We start from the raw sequence: 25408 nt of genomic DNA on the forward strand, positions 1-25408 counted from the left end.
ATATAGGAAACAATAATAGCATTACTGTAGCACTTTAGATTACTGTAGTCATCTGACTCCATGGAGATACCAACAGAATAGTAATAAGTTACCTCGCCAAGCTGAAAAAGCTGCTATAAAAAAGTATCCCTGATAAAAACAGTGGGCAAATGGGGAGAGACGTGTTTAAAATAGTAATGTGCTTTTTTTTCCTTTTTTTTTTTTTTTTTTTTGCCCTTTTCTCAGCGTGGATTTTTTTGTCATTATAGTGAATCATTTGTTTTAAGCAAACACAGAATAATATAATTTGGTCAGCAGAGGCCATTAATGTCAGTCTATCACTATCTGTTATCAAAGCAATTTCAAAAGCTTTTTTCTGAAATTTTAAGGTTTTAAGTGATAAGAATTTGATATCACTTTTCCTTATTCTTTACATGTGTGGAGGCCGTCAATTTTTGATAACTCAAATAAATGAAAATAACTCCTTGAAAAATTATACTGATTTATTCCTCTTAAATAACCACTTAATATTTCGTTTCTTTATATTTCTGGTGTTTTATCAGAATAAAATATTAGAATGCAAAATTAAATATTGAATTAATATAAATTAGAAAGCAACTTTTAATCTTGGAATTCCCCCCACCTCCCACATTAATTTTTAATCAATGTAGTCCTGACTAAGGACTATGTTGATTGGATTTTAACGGTACAGATGCGAACACAGATTGATAAGAAAATAACTATTTATTGACTTAATTGCTAATATTTAGCTGGTATTCTATCCAGTATCTTCAGAGCACGCAAACAAAGTTTGTTACAGTAGCAAGACAACCACAATCTGGTATAACAATGGGACTAGCAATTGTAGTGTGCAACACAAAAACTAAAGTCCTAATTAGGCACCATCTAAGTTGAAAAAAAAAAAAAAATAGAGAAAACCGGTATTAATTTGGTCTTAGGATGACTGTCTCCCAAATCTTTGGTAGATTTATACAGCCATACTTGTTGAGGTTTGGAGTATGTTTCAAGGCTTCTGTTGATTCCAGGAACAACCTCTCTGACTTGCAAAAGTTTCTGTGCAGCACTCTTATTTTTTACAGTTGTCCTGTGTGCAGGGGTATCCAAAGCATGGTCTGCTAGACCTGACTTGCCATAGCAAAACTGCCGGATATATTTTTTGTGTTCACTGAGGCAGATGTCCACAGTTCTTCCTGTCTGTCCATAGTAGGCTTGATGACATGAACAGGGCACTTCATAGACTCCTGGATGCAATAAAAGAGAGAATCTGTCCTTAGGTGAATGGATGAGAGTTGCCAATTTCACATAAGGTTTAAATACAGTGGATAGTTGGTTTCTGTTAAGCACCCTAGATATCTTTTCAGATGTGCCTTTAATGTATGGGATGGTGATAGTTTTGTTGTAGTCTTCTGTGGTAGATAGTGGGGGAGATTTTTGGGTAGCATTTAGTATTTTATCTATCTTATGGGGATTATAGGCATTGGTCAGGAAGGTGTGATGTAGGTGAAAAAGTTCAGCAGTGAGAGCAATGTCATGGAAAAAATTGCTCTAGCTATATGGGTTAGTGTTTTTAGAATACCATATTGTTGAGATGGGTGATGTATGATTGTTTGTGTAAATACTGTGCTAAATAATAGTGCGTAATAGTGCTAAACTCATTCGTTTATAAATATGTTGGGCTTTGGTAGGTGAAACTTGTTCTTAATTTTTATACAGTTTGGTATTAAATTGGTGTCTCGGCACCTATTTAAGAAGGCTAACCTGTTCAGTTGCATTGCCAATTTTAACTTCCACTTACTGTATTCTCGTACCTTGCATACGATATCGTCTCCATGAAGAATTCTCAAAAATGTGGAAAGGCTTACGTGTTCATCGTATGTGTTGATTGGATTTTAATGCTATAGATGCGAACACGGATTGATAAGAAAATAACTATTTATTGACTTAATTGCTAATATTTCACTGGTATACCTTCAGAGCACACAAATATTTACAGAAACAATCACACCCATCCAGCCATCTCAACAATACGGTATTCTAAAAACACTAACCCATAGAGCTAGAGCAATTTGTTCCAATGACGATGGTCTCACTGCTGAACTTTCTCACCTACATCACACTTTCTTGACCAATGGCTATAATCTCTATAAGATAGATAAAATACTAAATACTCCCCAGAAATCCCCCCACTGTCTACCACAGAAGACTAAAACAAAACTGTCACCATCCCATAAATTAAAGGCACATGATTTGACCAACATCCTAGTGCATTCTAAGCCTCCCAAAAATAATATCCCACATAAAGAAATCACGGCTTTGAAAGAGCTACACAGTAATAACCATATTACCATAACCAAAGCAGACAAAGGAAATGCAGCTGTGGTGATGGATACAACAGAATATGAAAGCAAAATGCACGCACTTCTCCAAGACCAGTCAACATACCAAATTATAGATCGGGATCCCACCAACTCACAAAAGAATAAGGTGTGCAAATTATTGAACAAAGTCACTTCCTGGCCTAAAGAAACAGTCAACAAATTCAAGCCCTTCCACGTTAAAACTCCCAGGATACATGGAGCTCCAAAAATTCACAAACAAGGTACACCTTTACATCCAATTGTAGATAGTATAAATAGTCCTACACTTGCTAAACATTTAGCCAAACTACTAGCCACTTTCACAAACAATTCTCCCGCTTTTGTTAAATATTTTCCCAACTAAAAAGTATTTTAAAAAACCACACCATAAAAAGTTCAGACTTAATGGTGATTTTTGATATCACTTCACTATACATGAATGCAGTAGCACACCCAGGATTTAATCTTGGGGGGGGGGGGGGGGGGCAAGTTGAATGGATAAAAATATTTTTAATGTTTTGAACGGATAAAAATATTTTTATCCGTTCAACTAAAATTCATTAAATTTCATTCATTAAATAAAATTCATTAGGTGATTATAAAAATTTATTTAAAGAATAAAATCCAATTTTCTTTTCTTTTTACAAAGCTCTTGAATTATTTCACTCATGGTTATACATAAAAATATAACGGAAAAACTCACGTAGAAAAATTATTTAATGGTATAATTTTCGCCCGTGTGTCACAGGCATCTTCAGTACAATTAGGCACAAAAATTAAACATTAACTGACAATTCCAAAAAGCGCCACCTAAGTAGCTGGTGTAAGATAACTAAAAAGGTCAATAACTTTCCTAAAAAAAAAAAAAAAAAAAAAAAAAAAAATTAATACAATAAAAAGTTAGGAAAGATTAGCTGATTTGTAAAGTACTATCTCCCATAAAGGGGATAGACGTAAGCCGTCGGATCTGTTTAAGTTAGGAGAATGAAGTAGAGTTTCACATGCTTCTTTATAAAGGCGTTCCATGAGAAACTGACTTTTGTGAAGAACTCTTGTCTTTTTCCAATGAACTCTGTGTCTAGTGAAGATGGCATGTTCTGCAAGTCCAGACTTTTCAGGTTTAAAGTATTCAATATAAGATTGGTGTTCTTCTAGCCGAATGGAGGCAGATCTTCCTGTTTGTCCGAAATTCCGTGCTCTTGTGGATTATGTTATTTCGGACAAACAGGAAGATCTGCCTCCATTCGGCTAGAAGAACACCAATCTTATATTGAATACTTTAAACCTGAAAAGTCTGGACTTGCAGAACATGCCATCTTCACTAGACACAGAGTTCATTGGAAAAAGACAAGAGTTCTTCACAAAAGTCAGTTTCTCATGGAACGCCTTTATAAAGAAGCATGTGAAACTCTACTTCATTCTCCTAACTTAAACAGATCCGACGGCTTACGTCTATCCCCTTTATGGGAGATAGTACTTTACAAATCAGCTAATCTTTCCTAACTTTTTATTGTATTAATTTTTTTTTTTTTTTATTTTTAGGAAAGTTATTGACCTTTTTAGTTATCTTACACCAGCTACTTAGGTGGCGCTTTTTGGAATTGTCAGTTAATGTTTAATTTTTGTGCCTAATTGTACTGAAGATGCCTGTGACACACGGGTGAAAATTATACCATTAAATAATTTTTCTACGTGAGTTTTTCCGTTATATTTTTATGTATAGTTATGTCTACTCACGGTTTACCTCTTTTAAAACTTCACTCATGGTTACATTAATCTCTCTGTGTACTGGATGGTATTTCACCACTAGTTTTGAGAGAATGTGCTAAGGAACTAACAGTGCCTTTGACCTGGCTTTTAAATGAAAGTCTGGCTGCAGAAAAGGTGCCCATGGAATGGAAGGAAGGTAAGATAGTGCCATTGCATAATTGTGGTAGCAGACTGGAAATGTCTAATTATAGGCCAGTTTGTGTTTCATCAGTAGTTAGTAAGATCTTAGAGAAAGTAGTGAGGGACCATATACAGCATTGGGCAGATGAGGGTAATGTTATCTGTGAGAGTCAACATGGATTTGTGAAGGGGTGCCGTTATTTTAGCAACATGCTAGCCTTTTATGTTAAAGTTACAAGAGCATTAGATGAGAGAAATGCATATACTGCCATTTTCCTAAACTTAGCAAAGGCATTTGACAGGGCACCATATGATAAGCTGATATTCAAGTTGCAGCACATGGGTCTGGATGTCAGATTGGTCAACTGGATTCAGGATTGGCTGTCCGATAGGTATCAGAGAGTTGTGTATGGTGGGACAGTTTCAAGGAGGTCGAGTGTTACAAGTGGGGTCCCACAGGGCTCAGTACTGGGACCTATATTGTTTAACCTTTATATCAATTACATTGTCAGTGGATTTCAAGGGTATATTCAGTTGTTTGCAGATGATGCAAAGCTGGGAAGGATTATTAGTAATGGTGCACATGCAGCAGCCCTGCAAGAGGATTTGAATAAGCTAGATAGATGGGCAAATGAATGGGGGTTTAGGTTTAATGCAGCAAAATGTAAGGTCTTGAGGTTTGGGACACATCGATGGGATGCTGCATACTCTATGGGAGGAGTTAAACTGGAGGAAGTAGGAGAGGCAAGAGATCTGGGATTGATGACTGATAGAAACCTGAAATTTAAGGGAGATATTGCAAAGGTGGTGAAGGTAACACAGAGGATTGCTGCAATAATGAGAAGGATGCTGACCTTCAGAGATAAAACAGTTATCATTCCATTGTATAAGACCCTGGTCAGACCACACTTAGACTACTGTTCTCAGATTTGGTCCCCAAAATTTCAGGGGGATAAATTAACTGTGGAAAGGGTACAAAGACGGATGACAAAGATGGTTTCAGGACTGTACAATGATAGTTATGAGGATCAGCTGAGGAAATGTGGACTGCAGAGTTTGGTGGATAGATGAAGGAGAGGCAATATGATTGAGACTTTTAAACTGTTAGGAGTTCGTTACAGGGTTGACACTGGGGCGTTCTTTCACTTGGGAAGGAGTAATGACAAGAGGCCATCCCTGGAAGTTACGAAAGGAATCTGTGAGCAGGAGGGTGAGGAGTGGTTTCTTTGCATGGAGGGTGGTTGAACCATGGAATGCATTGCCTGATGGAGTGGTGAGAGCGAGAATGGTCAATGAATTCAAGGAGTGGTATGATAGACTCTGTGTTTCTTAAGGGGGACCTCCCCCCGATGAGTCTCGACAGACTTTGTGTTTCTTAGGAAGAACCTCCCACAATGAGTCTTTTGACTCCATTGAGGCCTGAATAATAATAATAATATCCAGCAAAGCCAGCCCATTCAATCGTGATTGTGTCCAGGGAAATCTTAAATAGGTTTTTAAAAGGTGTAAGTTAGAAAATGACCTTTCACTGACGCATTGTTACTGGAAGCAATGCAGATATTTTTAATAAGTTATAAATGTTAGGATATATATGATTTTGTCACACTTTGAAACTGCATCAACGGCATTTTTGCATGGAGCTATTGCAAACGGTTTTTCAAATTTCTTATATCACAACTTGAATTCGGCGTTCAAAATTGCTGGATATGTATAAGGCAAATCACTGGCATAAAATTCACACAATTGATGAAAATCTTCCATTGCACTTGTTGTTGGAGGATCTTTTCTATTTGGTAGAAGAGAAAAATTTTTTTTCAAAATGTTGCAATGCCGAGTGAAACGATCCTGAAGTTGAATCAATATTTGATCAATAAATGGAATGAAAATAGTTATCTTGAAATATTCTTCTACAGAATCGGCTGGATTCTGTAGAAGAGTATTGTAACGAACTCCTAACAGTTTAAAAGTCTCAATCACATTGCCTCTCCTTCATCTATCCACCAAACTCTGCAGTCCACATTCCCTCAGCTGATCCTCATTACTATCATTGTACAGTCCTGAAACCATCTTTGTTATCCACCTTTGTAGCCTTTCCAGAGTTAATTTATCCCCTTGAAATACTGGAGACCAAATCTGAGAACAATAGTCTAAGTGTGGTCTGATCATGGTCTTATACAACGGAATGATAACTGTTTTATTTCTGCAGGTCAGCATCCTTCTCATTATTGCAGCAATCCTCTGTGTTACCTTCACCACCTTTGCAATATCTCCCCTAAATTTCAGGTTTCTATCAATCATCAATCCCAGATCTCTTGCCTCTCCTACTTCCTTCAGTTTAACTCCTCCCATAGAGTATGCAGCGTCCCATCGATGTGTCCCAAACCTCAAGACCTTACAATTTGCTGCATTAAACCCAAACCCCCATTCATTTGCCCATCTATCTAGCTTATTCAAATCCTCTTAATGTTTGTTTTGATGTAGTCCTTGGCTTTTTAATGTCAATATTAAAATTATTGGCTTTTATACATGCTTCATCGTAAATATCTTTAAATGAAGACTCTGGTGTTTCACGAATGGTATTTAATTGAGCCACAACATCATCAACAAAATTTAGGGCAATTAAGAGGTCACTGTCAGATTTTTGCATTATTTTAGACAATGGTAAGGTGTACGCAAATATTTTTTGCAAATTAAATAAAGATATTCTTCTTCTTCTTCGCGTTATTCCCGCTTCCTATGCAGGGTCCGTGTGTTACTTTAGATGCGACTTCTTGTTAGTACTACTCCCAACCGACCCGTCGCCTGGTCTGCCGCTGGGGGGGGGGGTATTTTATTGACTGTAGAGGCGTATGTTCACGGGGCCGGTTTGCCTGTTTGCGGGATGAAAAACGCCAGATAAACTGGCGGAAAAAACCCTACTGACTGCACCCAAGACCGGCTAACTTGGCTATGCCTGAGGAAGATCCTCAAATTCCTCACGTCTACAACGGGAATCGAACCTGGGACACTCCTTCCCCAGGCATATGGTTGTGATGCGCAAAGCCACTAGGCTAACCGTGCGGTCAAATTAAATAAAGATATTATAAAACTATATTCACACAATGAATTATTCAAAAGTTTTTAATTAGAGGACGAGTCTCTGTCTTCCTAAGAAATGATTGTTTTAAGACTATGAATCACTGCATCATATAATTCCACCATGGTCATGATGGCTTCATGGCATTCCACCCACCTAGTCGGGCAAACTTGGCATAGTTTCTGTCTCTTAGTATCCGGTGTATATTTATCAATGTTGTCAACAAGGACGTCCTGTTTCTTATGGGGTATTGAAAAAATTGGGTACCTTTTCAATTATGCCAATGCAATTTCTTATTTCAGTCACAGATACAGCCTTTCCAATTGCCAAATTCAAACTATGTGATGCACAATGAACATATAAAGTTTGTGGATATATAGCTGATATGTGAGATTGGACACCATTAAATTTTCCGCTCATTGACACGGCACTGTCGTAACCTTGCCCACGTAAACATGACAAATTGATGTCATAATTATTTAAACTTTCTAATATTTTGTTGGATAAGTTTTTTCCTATAGTGCTTCTTACAGGACCAACTTGTAAAAATTGTTCACAAACTTTGTTGTCATTTTCTTCATCTATATACTTGGCACACAAGGAAAGATGTTCAGTGGTAGAAATGTCACAAGTTTCATTGGCAAGAATTGAAAAACATTTTGCCGAATTAATTTTTTCGATCAAACGGTTCAAAATGATTTCATTACATGCATTTATAATTTGATTTTGTATGTTCCAGCTAATGTAGGTAGCATTTTTGGCAGAATGTTTAAAATGTTCAGCCAAGTTTTTGTCGCCTGCATCGATTCTCATTCTTAACAAAGCTCGAAAACTGCCTTCATTGGCGAATGGCTCTTATTCAAATGAAAATTCTCCATAATCACGATGTCCTCTGAAGGGTATATTTTGCCTACCACATGAAATTACTGTTTTTATAATCGGCTCTAATTGTTTCCGATTAACTGCAGCTTTTGATCCACTATCTACATCAATTTGTCGATTGATTGGAATACATTTTCCATCTCGAATATTGTTTAGCCTTTCATAAGTCATAACAGCCGTTATATGATATTTTGTTTTTTGATGATTATTAAATTTTTCAATGGCTTTCTTTCAATTAAAAAAAAAACCTTGCGTAATTAACTGCTCAGGTACTTCAGATTTAGATTTTCCAACATTAGCAGGTGCAAAAAACACACAATATTTACAGTACGTGCTATTTTCAACTTGAGAGTACACAAGCCATGTAAATTTTTCAAACCATGTGTATTGAAAACTTCGGTTGTGAATTGCAGCACAGGTTGCAGGAAAATTAAAATTTGGTTCTGGTTTCCACACTTTTTCACAATATCTAAATTATTGAAAGAACAATTAAATGTTTGTTCTTTCAAAAATGCGAAGTCGTGAGAATTATTAATAACTAAGGAAGTACTTTCGCCTGGATAATTCGATGGTTTTGTCAGACCTACGACTGGGGAAACCGAATCCGAATCGGTATTGACAATATTAATAGCGCCAACATTGCTACTAACATTTGAATCATCCTTTTTTGTTTTTTTTTGAAATACTTCAATAAAATACTCTACGTACGTTTTTCAGCCATAATTTGAACACAAAATCCAAAAAACAAAATAAAATATTTTACAAATTTAACTTTAAAATTTTAACTTTAACTTAACTTCAATGGTATTGAAGAATTTACGTATGGTAAGGTTACTCTTCAGAGATGGAAAGAGGTTTCAAGTTCAAGACATGCTTTTCAATAAACTCAATGCAAAATAGCACAGAATACGAATGTATTGCACACGACCTATGACTGAGCATCTGCAACGATTCGCTAATACATGATACCTGTGATCCTCTCTGGCCCGGCTTGGACAGCTATAGGACAGCGTTTCTCACCCTTTCTAAGCCCAAGGACAAATAAAATGCCTAAAACAATTCTATTATTATTATTATTATTATTACATCACACCTCCAGGGAGTCCAAAGACTCATCGAGGGAGGGCTTCTCCTCTACAACTCTTTGTCTCACTACTCCACCAACCTTCATCAGCTAACACCAACGCCATCTACCACTGACTACCACCACTAGTAGTTTCACAGACAATCACAACATCCATGCCCATGCCGGGATTCGAACCCGCAGCCTTTTGGCTGGAGAGTGGATACACCAACCACTCGGCCAACCAAGGCTGTCAATTCTATGGACCACTAAGTTATGTAATTTTTTTAAAAATGTATGTGGGAATTACCAACATTTGGGAAAGACTGTGCCATTTATAACATAATAAATCTAAAAGCATGTTTTGAATATATATGGAAACATAATTAACTTGGAAGTAAACGAGTAAAAGTGTATCATCGAACAAAGTTTTAATTTTTATCAAGCAAATAAATAATATGATATAATTATTTACTATTTACTTTTAATGAGGTGGATGAGCTTCTCGGCATTGCAGAGTTGCTTACCTGGCTCAATATTGGTCAACTTCAGTCGAAGATTAGCACACACACACACACACACACACACACACACTAAGACAAATTCTGTATTTTGTTTTTATTTGAAGGAACAATGAAAATCCTTTCTCACAAAGATAGGTTGTAGAAAACTGCATAACGATTTTCGATGCTTCTTCAAATAATTTGGGAAATTCACTTCTCAGTGAAGGCGAGATCCAGAATTGAGCCAAACCACGATCACAGAATTGCATTTTAAGCCCACTTTCACTTCAAAGCTCAATTAGCTGTTCTTTTTTCGATCATGAAAGTTCCTTTTCGTGACTGCAAGCCTGAAATGGACCGTGAACCCACAGAAATTTCTTATAAAAGTTATTCGGAATATGTTTCCAAATTCTGTTTCAGAGTTTTGAGGTGGACACAATTGCTTTCCCAGTGGTTAAATTCTAAACTAATATGTTTTGGGGCCCTATACAAAATATCCAATTGTATTTACCTTTTGAATACTATCCGGGGACGCTCCAAACCTCCCCGTCCCTTTCATTATGCATTCATAATCAGGCTACTGTTGATATTGATTTATATACACGTTCAAAACTGTAAACAATTGTTGAATAATAACACAATAATGTAGGCAAATTACCATAAAGGGAGAAAAGTCACAAAACAGAAAAATGTCCCTACAAAATAACCAATTGTATTTACCTTTGAATGAGATCCACTGGTCAAGTGTACAGCAAGTCAGCAAATCTTTCCTTTCATTCAGCGTATTAATATTATCGCATTGCAACTGATGGGAATTCTGTGTTTCTGTGGATTCGTTACAGACCTCTTTCTCTTCAGAAACTACACACAAACTGTCATTACAAACTCGTTTTGTACTATCACTGTCATCCGAGCTATTTTTCTGTTTAAAGAAACCAATGTACTTATCCGAAATTGAAATATCGTACTTACTCGAATATAACTCACCCTTGCATATAACTTGTGCCCCTGATTTTACTTTTCTTCAAAAAAAGAAATTAAAAAGTTTTGCATATACCTCGCAAATGAAAAAAAGCTGAAACACGATCAGAGCGAGGGGGGGATAGTAATTTGCTCCCGTGGTAAACAACACGCCCTCCCCAATAGCCACTCTATTGCAGAGGCAAGAAAAACAAGTACTTTTATTATGTCAGTGATGAGAAATATATTACAAAGAATGTAATATATTTCTCAACAAATAGTGCAATTAGAGACAACCTGGATAAAAACGACACTAATTAATGAATTACATGTCCCTTCATACAGAAACTATGCTATTTAGACTCAAGCAAAACCATATGTTGTACCGGCAAACACAGTATCTAACTAAAAACTATCGTTATTAATTAGATGTGTGTGAGTTTGCCTGCCCCAAAGCAGCAATAAAATTCAACAGAAGATGTTAAAATTCGTAAACGTGTTAAAACTTAGAAATATATATATAGCATATATAATAGTGAATGTTGTTATGGCAGTTTCACATATGGAATTCGGTTAAAGAGAGTTAGAATTTCAACTCAACTGGCTGCTTGCTTTTATCTTTCAGTCATGCGATTTCCTACAAATATATAAATACTGGGGTTAACTCACAACACACTTTGTCCAAGTATTACTTAGCATTTCTGAAGATATACTGAGCCTTGGTTGAAGGAGGAACCCTTCAACAATAAAAATCAATAAACAACAAGCAATTGGTTGAAATGTGATCATGTGGACAACACATGTTCACTTCAAATCTGACAAAACAGCAAGGGAAAGTGGAAGGAATAAAACCATATTTTTGTTCACTTAATCCCTCTTTTATTACTTGTCATTCTGCCGCTACAAATTAAAATAGTGACAGAATGTTTATGGAATGAACATTCTGCCAATATTTTTATTTTATTTTTTAAGTATCCATTTCATTTCAATAATTTTTACTTATTCAATTTTAATTTATTTTGTTTCGATAATTCTGCCTGTGGACCACCTGTCCCATCGTCGCTGACCACAGGTTGAGAAACACTGCTATAAGGTACTCTCACCTTATGTGACTGCTAATTCATAAGTAGTAAAGAAATAGAAGACACGACACAACATAAATAAAAAAATTAATTTTAATCAGGAAAAGTATTTTGGAAAATTTTTAGTGTATTTTAACTTTTTCTTTTTTGGGGGGGGGGGGGTCAGGGCCCCTTGACCCCTCCCTGGGTGCACCACTGCCAGTAGAGCACTCAGGATTTAATCTTCGGGTGGGCCCAAGTTGAGTAGACGATTTCAGAATACACACTATGCATTGCATACGATCTATAACTGAGCATCTGCAATGATCGCTAATTCATAAGTAGTATAGAAATAGAAGACACAACACAACATAGATTTTTAAAAAATTGAATTTTAATTAGGAAAAAATTTTTGAAAAATTTTCTAGTGGGTTTTCTCTTCTTCTTTTTCTTTTTTTTAATTTTTTTTTATTGGGGGGGGGTCCTTGGCACATCCAGCCGGGGGGGGGGGTCCCCCCCGGCTGGATGTGCCAATGAGTATGGCCATAAAAATCATCCTAAGACCAAATTAATACCTGCTTTCCCTACTGTTTTTTTTTTTCAACTTAGATGGTGCCTAATTAGGATTTTAGTCTTAGTATTGCATGCTACAATTGCTCATGCTATTCCCATTGTTATACCAGATTGTGGTTGTCTCGCTACTGTAACAAACTTTGTTTGTCAGCTCTGAAGATACTGGATAGAATAAAAGCGAAATATTAGCAATTAAGTCAATAAACAGTTATTTCCTTATCAATCTGTGTTCGCATGTATATACCGTTAAAATCCAATCATCATGTACAACAAACACATAAGCCTTTCCATGGGGTTGACTAAGGATTATTTTTTAATAATACATTAGAATCCATTGTGGCTAATGCTTACTGTATTCTGCTAATTAAAGTAATATGACCTTCTGTTCAGTTTATGAATCTGATCATATTAGTTCTGGTAAAAAATTATTTAATAATAATTTTTATTAAAATTTATTATGGTTTATTATAATTTATTTTTATTATGGTAAAAAATAAATAAAACTATCTGCAGGAAAAAATATTTTAAAAAAATATCTTCGTAGATAAGGAAAATTTACTAACATTTTAAAACTTTTTTTAAAATTTTATTTTATGTAGCTCTCACCCATGAAAGTTTCATTATTATTATTACCTCAAGACCTCATGGAGTCAAAGACTCATCTGGAAGGTCCTTTTATCACACACATATCTCATCATACCGTGTCTTAAACACACTCAAACTCCTTGCAGACACCACACTCTCATGCAAGGCATTCCAATCATTCACAACTCTGCATGAAAAAAACTTGCCTCTCACACCCTCTTTATACAGTTTCCAGGGATGACCTCTAGTTCTCCCCTGATCTCCCACTATTCTCTGTAGAACTTCTCCACCATTGATCCTATAACAATCCCTTACCAACTTGTAGGTCTCTATCATATCATCCCTCTTCCTTCTGTCCACGAGACTCTGCAAATTACATCGTCTCAATCTTACTTCATCATCGACATTCCAGAGTTCAGAAACTACCTTAGTCAGTCGCCTTTTGACCCTTTCCAACATCTCTTCATCCTTCTGAAAACTCAGTGATCAAATCTGGGCACAATAGTCCATGTGTGGCCTAATCAAAGCATGATACAATGGAACAAGAATCTCCCTACTTCTACACTTCAGTGTCCTCCGCATCATTCCCAAAAGCCTTTGTGTTGTCTTCACAATTTTGGTGATGTGTCCCCTAAATTTTAGATCCTTATCTACGATATGGATTTGTTTTTAGCTAATAATTTGTTAGTCTTTAGTTGGTTTTATTTTAGATATAAGAAATAAGTTTTTGCAGCTTTAAATGAAAAAGCGAATTTATTAACAGATGAGACAAAATTTAAATATGAAAAGGAAAGAGTGAAAAAAAAAAAAAAAGAAAGAAAAAATGTGTCTTACGAAATTTCACAATCTAACGATGAGATTACTCGTATATTACATGGGAAAGAAAATTTCATTGTTAATACTTTTAATGTCTTTGTGATAAGCTAATTGTGGAAATTAATGAAAGGCCAAAAAGCTATTTAGACAGATCTCAGATCTCTTATTTCTTCTACCTCCAACAATATATTTTCACCAAGCATAAATTCTGCATCCCATCTTTGTTTTTCAAATTTTAAAACCTTACATTTTGCAACATTGAACTCACATCCCCATTTCCGTGCCCAATCACTCAATTTATTCAAGTCTTCTTGGAAGGCCACAATATCTTCACTACTCTTTATGGTTCGTACCAAATTTGCATCATCTGCAAACAACTGAATATCTCCATGCAAATCTTCGCCCATATCATTAATATACAAGTTAAACAGTAATGGCTCTAAAACAGACCCCTGAGGCACTCCACTAGTGACTTTCCTTTTCCTGGATATCGCGCCCCTATACACAATTTGTTGATACCTATCAGATAGCCAGTTTCCAATCCAATGCACTAATCTAATATCCAACCCCATCCGCTCTAGTTTGACTGTCAACTTATCATGAGGTACTCTATCAAAAGCCTCTGCTAAATCCAAGTATATTACTGTGTATCCTTCTCCTCTGTCCAAGGAAGCAGTCATTTTATTGTCATAAGTAAGTAGATTACTAAAACATGACCTCCCTTTAGCAAATCCATGCTGTCCATCAAAGATTATACCATTGTTGTCAACCCAACTCTTGATCCTAGTTCTCACAAGCTTCTCCAACAACTTAACCACAACACCTGACACAGAGATAGGCCTATAGTTTGATGCTTGAGTTCGATCACCTCCTTTATGAAGTGGCACAATCTTTCCCTCCTTCCACTCTTTAGGAACTTGACCACGTGAAAGACTCATATTAAAAAAAAAATATGTCAAGGCAGGTATCAACTATCTGGCATATTCCTTCAGAATATGCGGTGATATATTATCAAGTCCCACAGCCTTATTTACATCTAGTTTACTCAACTCCCCAAACACCTCTTACTCACTTACAGTCAGTCTCTCCTCCCCATCATCAACTCCTCTCGATCTCTCCATGAAGTCACATTCACAAGATTGAAAGATCTTTATGAACTACTCATTAAGTATCTCCACCACACATTCTGCAACATTCTGCAACAATTGGAGGAAATGGTATAAAGACAGCTGTCTTTATACCATTTCCTCCAATCAATGTCATCCTTCCATAATCATTCTTTCTTTTGCTGGCTACATATCGAAAGAACTCCCTAGGATTCTTTTTGGCTTCATTAGCTGACTGCTGTTCATACCTCTCTTTAGCTACTCTCACCAACCAAGTCACCCTCCTTGCCTGGTCTTTGTAGGCCTTATGAAATTGGTCATTTCCACTTCTCTTATGCTGCCTCCATAATGCCCTTTTTCTCTGTATCTCATGCTTAATCTTTTTATTCATTCACCTCACACCTAGCTTATTTAACCTTCTCACCCATGGAATACATTTAGACACTGCATCTACTAAATAGTTTTTGAAAATCCCCCAAGCTGCATTGATCTCTTTTCCAGCTAACTCCTCATTCCACGCTACACCTGCAAGCTGTCTCCTGAGCTCTTCATAATCACCCACCCTTGTAGTTCCACATATACCCTTTTCTCACAGGGGTCCTCGCACTGCTGGCAACCACCCAGGTAATCTTATGCTGCTTCATTAATCACCTCATGGCCACTCTCACCAAATGGTGGATGATTTGACACCTCATTTATAATTACATCCTCTAATGAGATGACCAAATCCAAGACCCTCAATCTTCGTGTGCTCTCTGTTACATACTGTCTGAGGTAGTTATTTCTCAAAAACTCAAGAAACTCATTTTCTTTACTTCCAGTTGCTATCTCATCATTCCAGTCTATATTGTCATAATTAAAATCACCCATAATGATCACCCTTTTCTTCCACATTACCAGGTCTATAACAACATCCCATCAAGTATTTGATTCCATTCACCTCTATCTCACACCATACTACCTCAAAACCACTGGCACTATTTCCATCATGCAGCTCTACTTTGTATGGACATAACTCTTTCTCTATCATCAATAGTACTCCCCTTCCCTTTTTACCCCTTCTATCTTTACAAAACACATCATACCCTTCCATCTCTATTCCTGTCAGGATGTATCCTATAGTTCATTCATGCTGTGGTTGGGTTAAGGTTGTTTATCTATATAATATATATATATTTTGCATGGTTCAGAAATTCTGCTCCAGAGACCAAACATCAAACTTTTTCAGGACTCCAGTAAATGGTGGGTCTGTGGTCTCACACCGGGAGATGAAATTCATCTACCACCTGAAAACAATCACAAACATATATGTCCACAGTGGATTCAAACCTATAGACTACTGGCTGGAGAGCAGATGCACTAAACATTTGGCCAACTGGGCTGGCATGGTTGTCCATTTATCTCTAAATTGACAATAAATTATTAGATGGTAATTTAGTGAATTTTAAATGAAGAGAAAAATATTATACTTTTCAAGAAACTATATTTTTGTTTATCCTTTACTCAAGTGTAAGCAAATAAAGTTTGCAAATTAAGTATCTTCATGACTAAGCTACTTCTATATATAGGCTATTGATTTCATAACAACTGTCTCAGTATTCCACAATGTACAGTACAGTCCCTTTTTGATATGTATACTGTTATGCATTATGAGTAGGATCACAAGACAGATGTTCATTTTAGAAAGTATGGACTATGACTGTGTTATAAATAACTATTTATATTTTATATTTTAATTTCCCAGTGTTTAGACATTCATATTAAGGTCATCATCTAGAGTATACACAAATATATGAGGACAAAATCAAAATCATTGTCTCTTTAGTATACTGTGTGAAATGTAACTCAGCTTGTCCTTGTATATTTGTGCATACTCCAGATGATGACCTTAATATGAAGGTCAAAACGTCAGGAAATTAAAATAGTTATTTATAACACGGTTGTAAAGTCCATAATTTCTAAAATGAATGCTGATCACCATGTAACACTAAAAGAAAGGCCACAAGACAGATGGTTTCAATCTTTACTGAGATCTCATTAGTGGGAGCTAGGCCCAGAAAAATACTGAGGTTGAATCAATGAATGCAATTGCCACATATTTTCTATATACAAGTAGTAAAATGGTATATCATATTATCAAACTACTCTAAATCAGAGACAGCTGTAGTAAGTAGAAATTACATGACTTCTGCAATGATTCAACCTTAGTACCATCCAAGATTTCACTGATGAGACCACAATCTCAATAACGATTGAAACTGGTCTGGGTAGTAACCTTTCCCATAATGTAATAATACATATACATCTGAAAGGGAATGTGCTTTGCATTATGCAATACTGAGGTGACGTAAAGTCAACAGCCTCTATATACAAGTAACCCAGTTGTCAAGATACTTCATGCACAAACTTTGCTCACATTGGAGTCAAGGATTACACAGGAATATAATTTTTTGTCAAGTATAATTTACTTCGTAACCAAGTGAAAAAACTTTCTAACAAGTGAAGAGAGATTATTATTATTATTACGTGACACCTCCAGGGAGTCCAAGGACTCATCATGGGAGGGTACTCTACTTCGCTAAATGCATCTCACCCTCTCCACTACTACTTACTTCTCCTACTACAACACTATTACTACTACCATCAATGCTATTTACCACCCATCATCACCAACAGTTTCATCTCTGCAACACCCTTGAACCAAGTGTGCTCTTGGATGTTATTTGCATCATTACCACTGCTACTATACCAGCAGACAGACACAAATTATGACACAAAGATTAGGTACTTATTTTCAGATATACTTATAATAACAAATTTAAATAACATTGGTAAATGATTACAATACACAAAAAACTCCTTGGAATGAATCACAGCAAAAGATTTTTAAGTTCCAAAAATTATTCATTTTCATTATTACTCAAAATAACTTTTTTTAAAATTTTCTATATTACTTATTTTAAATTTTTGCAAAACACAAAAAAATAAGGTAATTAGTAAACAGTTTGTTAAAGAAATTTTATTTAACTATGTTTAGTATAAAATAACATATTCAGAAAATGAAATCAGAAAAATAAAAGAGTATATAACCTTGAATGCTGACTAGATGAAGAACTTGCTCTCACACCTGGTTTCGATGACTGCTGCTGAATTTGTAACTCAACTGCAAACTGAAGTTCTGCCAACTAATTAAAAAATAAACAATAATTTTGCATGATAGCAATCCTATGCATGCCTACATTTACACTAAAATCTGCTATGAAAATCTGTCTGAAATATCCATACACTTAAATTCTGCACACTAATGATTAAGATCAGGGGTCAGCAACTTTTTCAGACTCATGGGCCACATTCAAGTTTTATTTTTAATAATTGGGCCGCAAGCATTTAATTAAGAGAAAATAGTTAGTGAAAAAAATACTTCATTTATCAATTTTTAATATATTAATCGTAAAAAACGCAGAAATATTTAAAGTACGAGATATGAAACAAGTATGAATATGAAAACTTATTATCACATAAAAACAAAGTAATATAGTTTACGCATCACAATATGTGTGTCTCCCTGCTTAATGTTTGTGCCTTTTGTGATTGTTTTCCCTTAGCCAAATTATCTATATCCACTTTATAACTTGATGTACAAATTCAAATCGAAGCATGTAAATGTTCATCAGTCAGTCGAGAAGAAAATTTACTTTTTCTAAAACTCATGGCAGAAAATGCATGTTTGCAAATGTGTGTGCTTCCAAATGTGACCATCATCTTCTTTGCGAAACTGATTAATCCTAAAAATTTTTTGCTAAGCATCGATAAAATTTTTAAACATTTTCTAATGAAAATGCGTTCTTCAATGTTTCATTCTGTTCCAAAACTTCAATATGTAGTTGATTTGATACATCATCAAAGTCAACATTAAAAGGGTTCAAAAATAATCGCATTTCGATGCTATTTTTATGAAAAATCCACAAATCTTGTTGAAAATTCTGTTTGTAAATCTTTAATAATACCAACAAAAGTTTCCTTTTGTGTTTTCCATCCAATTGTGGATGCAGATTTGCAACATATATAATGATGTAGCTTTTCTTCCATCATATGTTTCTTCTACAGACATAGTTTGCCCTTCAAAAGCTTTTATGTCAGACATAAAATTTTTTGATATAATTAAAATTATATCAAACAGTTTGACTAGTAATTTACCTTGGCCCTACAGGTTCATATTAAATTCATTAAGGTATGTTGTAATATCTACCGTAAATGCAAGAGACATAATTCATTTTTTATCCGATAGTTGTGAGCAGTATTTCCATGTTTCCTCATGAAAATATATATTTCTTCATGTAAATTAAAAATTGATTTTAGCACAGCACCTCTACTTACCCATCTAATAGCTGAGTAGTAGAAAACGTCCTTACACTTTGATTCTATTTCTATCAAGAATTCTTGAAATTGGCGGTGTTTCAGACCATTGCTTCGGATGTAATTTACAGTTGATATCACGATGTCCATAATGTCTTTCATTGATAGAAATAGAATACCCCCATTTTCAATAAAGAAGTACTTGTGTTCGATTTATCATTAAATCTTTTTCCTACATCTGCAATTTTATGTTTTCTTCAACCCATTTTTGAATTAACAAATATATATATACTCTGAAAATAATAGTCGATGTTATTGATTATGTTAAAAGAACACGACTGCAAAAGGGCACCAAAATCTCGGTTATCGTTGGATGTAGTCACCTTTGTTATCCCTACTCATGATGATTCACACAATTAACTCATGCCAAGTTGCATGGCAATATCACGAAATATAGGTATAAAATTATTTTTAATTTTTTATTCATATTATAAAATGCATTATTTAAATAATTCAACATACGGGCCACATGCCATGTAAGTATGGTCAACCTATTATGGGCCGCCAAAAATGCACAATTGGGCCACATGCAGCCCACAGGCCATCGGTTGCCAACCCCCGATTAAGATCATTCTCATAGTTGATCAATGACATCAGGGAGAAGATAAAGTTGTAAAACTCAAATTATAATTAGAGAAGTTAACAACTTACAAAAAAATAATAAAAGTGGTGGAGACATGCAAAATAAAGGAACTGTATATCATTGCAAGACTTCTGTGAAGTGATGACACACTAGATTTGTGTTGCCAGTATCCTTCCACATGAAAAAACAGATGAGATAGAAATAATTTATTGACTACTCTAACTAGTTTCATGAACATTCTTGTGTTTCACATCATCAGGAGAAATAAGTGAGTAAACTAAAAAATAGATTATGACAGGTATAACAATGGAAAGCACACATTTATTATGCAGCTGTTTGCTGTGAATTACTGGTAACACGTGTGTGTTGTGTTTAATTAGAGAAGACCAGACTTGATGCAAAATCATCCCTTTTTTGTTTTACTGATTCTTTGATGGATTTGAGAAATATTGTTCAGGCCCCTAATTTTTCTCAGAACTCTCATATCTGTGGTCTCTTGTCTTTGATCAAGTGCTTTATTTCTAACCCAACTCTCAGATCCATAACTTAAAATTGGTTTGACCACTGTCTTGTATAGTGCTGGTTTCATGTTTTGGCTAATTTCTCTCTTATTCCATATAAATTTATTCAACTGGCTCACCACCATATCACAGCTTTGCTTATTCTGTTGTCTATTTCCAAACTTAATTTTCCACCTTCACTAAAAACTGTAAACCAATAAAAATTGTAATATTTTACTACTATAGTTTCTCTATTGAGAATACAGCTAAAGTTTTCTATGTTCCTACCTATTTTCGCAGTATTGGTCTTCTTACTGCTGATTTTCATGCCAAATTTGTTATAGCTGTTACAATTTAGTAGGAGAATTCTGGAGATTTGCATTAGATATGTTTAGGAGTACAATATCATCTACTAAAGCAAAGAGCCAAGTTTGATATTTATAGTTTTGATATCAGGTATAATGCCACTATCTTTTATAATTATGATCCATATAAATGATGAATAAGAGCGGAGATAATGTGAATCCTTGTCTCAAATCTGATTTTACATCAAATCATCTTCCTGTATTTCCTTTAATTCTAACTGCTGACTGACAACTTACATATAGACACTATGGCATAAATTCAGCTTGTTCTTCTCAAAGTTTCTCTTCCACAATTTTACTCAACCTCTTTTCAATTATGCTTGCATAAATCTTAGCCAGAACACTTAATAGAGAAATTCCTCTGCTATTCTCGAATTCAGCTTTATTTCCTTTTTTTCTTAGAGATGGGGACTATGAGAGCTTTACTCTAATCATCTGGAATTCAATCTTCTGACCAGGACCTCTGAATTATGCACTATAGCAACTGCAAAACTTTTATGCCTCCAACTGTTATATCGCCATGAAACGTGTGCAAATACATTTGCATATATAAGGCACTAGAGAAGAACAGAGATCTGCAAGTTGTCCATCCTATCCTTTAGTGTTACATGGTGATCAACATTGATTTCAGTAAAATTATGGACGCTACAACCATGTTAGGAATAATTACTTTAATTTCTCGACGTTTTGACACTCATACTAAAGTCATCATCTGGATTATACACATATATATACAAAGACAAGCTACATTACATTTCAAACAGTATGACATTACATTTCAAACAGTATGTGACATTGGTTTGATCAACCATTATTCAACTGGCCTAACTTCTAGTGGGAAAAAAAAAAAGTACATTAAAGCTATATTTGCGAAAGAATTTATACAAGATGGATGGCCAGCATTTGAATGGATTTGGTGTGCGGGGACTGGAAAAAGTGTTGCTGAATGAAGTGAAAATGGATGTGCAGAACCAAAGAAACTAAAACTACCAAGGAGGGGGGGGGGGGAGTGGATATGCAGACATCAGTCAGATAGTTGAGTGTAACAATGTATATAATGTACCTGAGCCAATACTGGCTCAGGACAGAGTTTGAGAGTGCTTGACCTGGTAATAGCATCTGAGAATTTGACTGTAATGGCCATGATCATATGACCATGTTGCCACTTATTGGTGAGAGTGATCATAAGGTCTTGACCTGGGAGGTGGCTAAAGGTGTGGAATTTTCAATTAAGACAGGGTATATGTGGAATTACCGTGGTTATCATTAAGGGATTGGCTGCTACTGCTTCGCCTGGTATCTCCAACTCTGGGCCTGGCTCCCACTGAAGCGACCTCAATAAAGGTCGAAACTAGTCTGGGTAGTGGCCAACACCTTAATGCAGAACAGTATACAGATCCACAAGGAGATGTGTTTTGCATTATGGGAGATACTGGGATAGGAGTGTTGGTATCTTGCTCCACCTTTGCTACGAGTTGCCTGGTGTTATACTACTTACCATGGATAAGATAGTACAACACTATATTCAGTCCTGAAGATATTTTCAGGTGCAAACTTTGTTTGCTCTCACTGGGATAAAGGATTAAACTAAATTTATTATATTCTAACCTAGTGAAAAATAAACTTTCAACATCTTTCTCTAAATCCAGAGTAATTTAATAAAAAAAGGTGGCAAACCTTTTGGCAACTCCTATAGGTAAAGATGACCTTGCTACTGCTTTGCCTGGTATCTCCAACTCTGGGCCTGGCTCCCACTGAAGAGACCTCAATAAAGGTTGAAACTAGTCTGGGTAGTGGCCAATCCCTTAATGCAGAACAGTAAACAGATCCACAAGGAGATGTGTTTTGCATTATGGGAGAGACTGGGATAGGAGTGTTGGTAGCTTGCTCCACCTTTGCTATGAGTTGCCTGGTGTTGTACTACTTACCAAGGGTAAGATAGTACAACACTATATTCAGTCCTGAAGATATTTTCAGGTTCAGTCTGGGATAATATCTTCAGTCTTGAAGATATTATCCCAGTGAGAGTTTAATCCTTTATTTTAATTCTTTATCCCATGAGAGCAAACTTTGTTTGCTCTCACTGGGATAAAGGATTAAACTAAATTTATTATAGAAGGAACCATTAGTTTATATGGGAATTGTGATGAATGAAGTGGAGGTGAAAAGTCTATTACAGAACCGTAATGTGAATACATCTGTGGGATTGGATGGTAAACTGGCAGGTCTTACGTGAAGCGGCTAAAGAATTATCAGTGCCCTTGACCATGTTGTTTAATCTGAGTCTCAGGTCTGGTTTAGTCCCAAAGTGGTGGAAAGAGGAGAAAATAGTTCCACTGCATAAAGAAGATCCAAGACTACTGTTGCAAATTACCGACTGATCAGCATATCAGGAGTCGTTGTTAAGGTCTTGGAGAAAGTAGTCAAGGGAAAAATACAGGAATGGATTGATGAAAATGAGATACTGTACGGGGGACAGCATGGCTTTGTGAAGGGTAGATCATGCCTCAGTAACTTGCTCAAGTTTTATAAGAAAGTGACAGCTGAACTGGATAAGGGTAATGGGTTTACAGTGATACAACTGGACCTGGCTAAGGCATTTGACAGGATACCACATGGAATTTTAATCTGTAAACTACAACATATGGGAATGGATATAGGGTTGGTGAGATGGATAGGTGGGTGGGTGATGGAGAGATATCAGAGAGTAGTTTATTCAGGAGTAGAGTCCAAAAAACGGCCTGTGACTAGTGGTGTGTCGCAGGGCTCTGTTCTTGGACCACTGCTGTTTAATTTGTTCATTAACGATATAGGGAAGGATCTAAGAGGAACAGTTCATTTGTTCGCTGATGATGCAACGTTAGGTAGGGCAATAGTGAATGCAGAAGATGTGAAAATCTTGCAGGAAGACTTGGATAGATTGGCGTTCTGGGTTAAGGAGAATGGATGTCAGTGTAATGTGACAGAATGTAAGGTTATGTATTTTGGGGTGAAAAGATTATCAGCAGTATACCACATTGGTGGAACTGTACTCCAGGAGATTGATGAGGCCAGGGACTTGGGAGTGTTGGTGGATAGGGAGATGAAGTTTAGGGGGCACATTGCAAAAGTGGCTAAATCAGCTCATCGACTCACTTGGTTGTTGAAAAATACTTTGACGAGTAGAGACAAGCAAGTTATTGTACCTCTGTACCGAGCCTTGATAAGACCTCATCTCAACTACTGTGCCCAGATTTGGTCACCTAGTTTCTTCTTGAGTGACCAAGATGATAGCAGGTCTGTGGAATGAACCTTATGAGAACAGGTTGAAGATTTGTGGGTTGCAGAAATTGGTTGATAGGCAGAAAAGGGGAGATATGATTGAGACATTCAAATTGCTAAAGGATTTCTACAGGATTAATTCAGAGGGGTTATTTTTGAGATAGGACTGGTGGTGGGAGAACTAGGGGACACCTATGGAAGCTGGGCAAGAGTGTGGTTAGCAAGGGTGTTAGAGCTGGGGTCTTTACTTTTAGAGTGGTAAATGAGTGGAATAAGCTGCCAGAGTCTGTTGTGGGAGCTATGACGGTGAGTGAGTTCAAGGCAAGGTATGATAGATCCTATAGTTGTTTAGAGCCTCCCTCGATGAGTCTAAGGACTCCCTGGAGTCGCCCGTAATAATAATAATAATAATAAATATTCTATTTATAACATCATTAGAGAACAAATTGATATGAATATACAGCAAAAGTAGTTGCCTAATTCATAATTTAATATGAGTGTTGTTATATTAGATTTTAAATTAGATTACTTACAGTCCTAATTATAATTAACTTTTAGAACAAAAGGTTCTGTGGGTAGAATAGGTACCATCCATATTCTTGGAAATTTTAAACCACCATTATTGTTAAGATTAAGGTGGTTGATAAGAATTTCACAGGCCTCCTTAAATTTATGCTCATACCATATTTTGGAGTAAAACATTTTGGAGGGTGGAAGGTAAACTCATGTAAATCTCATGCAAACAACAGGTGCATTTCCAGTCAATTGTGTGTTGAGTATTCAAGGAATGATCAGAAAGGCCAGATTTACCATAGCTATTAAATTTAATGTGCCGTTTATGTTCCTTCTTTTCAGATGGGAATTATGCATTATGTTTCCCCTATATAGCAAATCACAGGTGCAATGAATACGATATACTCCAGGATGAACCAATGGAGGAAGTGGATCCTTTGATGAGTTGAATAAATTCTTTAATTTTGCAAGAGGTTTAAAGTTGACATTAAGGTTGTATTTCTGTAGTATTCTGTTTATTTTATCTGATAAAATAATGGTTGATCAAATCATTGTCACTTTGTCATATCATCATACTGTTTGAATATAATACAGATGGTCTTTGTATATATATATGTATGTGTATACTCCAGATGATGACTTTAATATGAAGGTCAAAATGTCAGGAAATTAAAGCAATTATTCCTAACATGGTTGTAGTCTGCATAATTTTACTGAAACGAATGCTAATCACCATGTGATACTAAAGGAAAGGCTTCTCATAATTCACGGAGATTTGATGCACAAGCGATGCAATCACTACAGCAAGTTACTACAGATACATGTTTCTGTTTAATTAATTGACTGGCATTTTTTAAACGTTATAGACAGCAATCTTATTCCACTGCATCAATCTGAA

General features: G+C 35.8%; 1 protein-coding gene across 1 annotated transcript in view; it reads right to left on the reverse strand.

The window, feature by feature from the left end:
- LOC150092693 (cytosolic carboxypeptidase 2-like) overlaps window positions 1–25408 on the reverse strand; it is a 354069-nt gene that overhangs the window by 25791 nt on the left and 302870 nt on the right. The window contains exon 15 of the mRNA XM_090414258.1: window positions 17963–18057. Within this exon, the coding sequence (XP_090270384.1) occupies window positions 17963–18057 (95 nt within the window). The remainder of the gene's footprint in view (window positions 1–17962; window positions 18058–25408) is intronic.

This window comes from Typopeltis vanoorti, chromosome 25, assembly GCF_054136105.1.
Source record: "Typopeltis vanoorti isolate ZY-2024b chromosome 25, IOZ_Tvanoo_1.0, whole genome shotgun sequence".
NCBI classification, from domain to species: domain Eukaryota; kingdom Metazoa; phylum Arthropoda; class Arachnida; order Uropygi; family Thelyphonidae; genus Typopeltis; species Typopeltis vanoorti.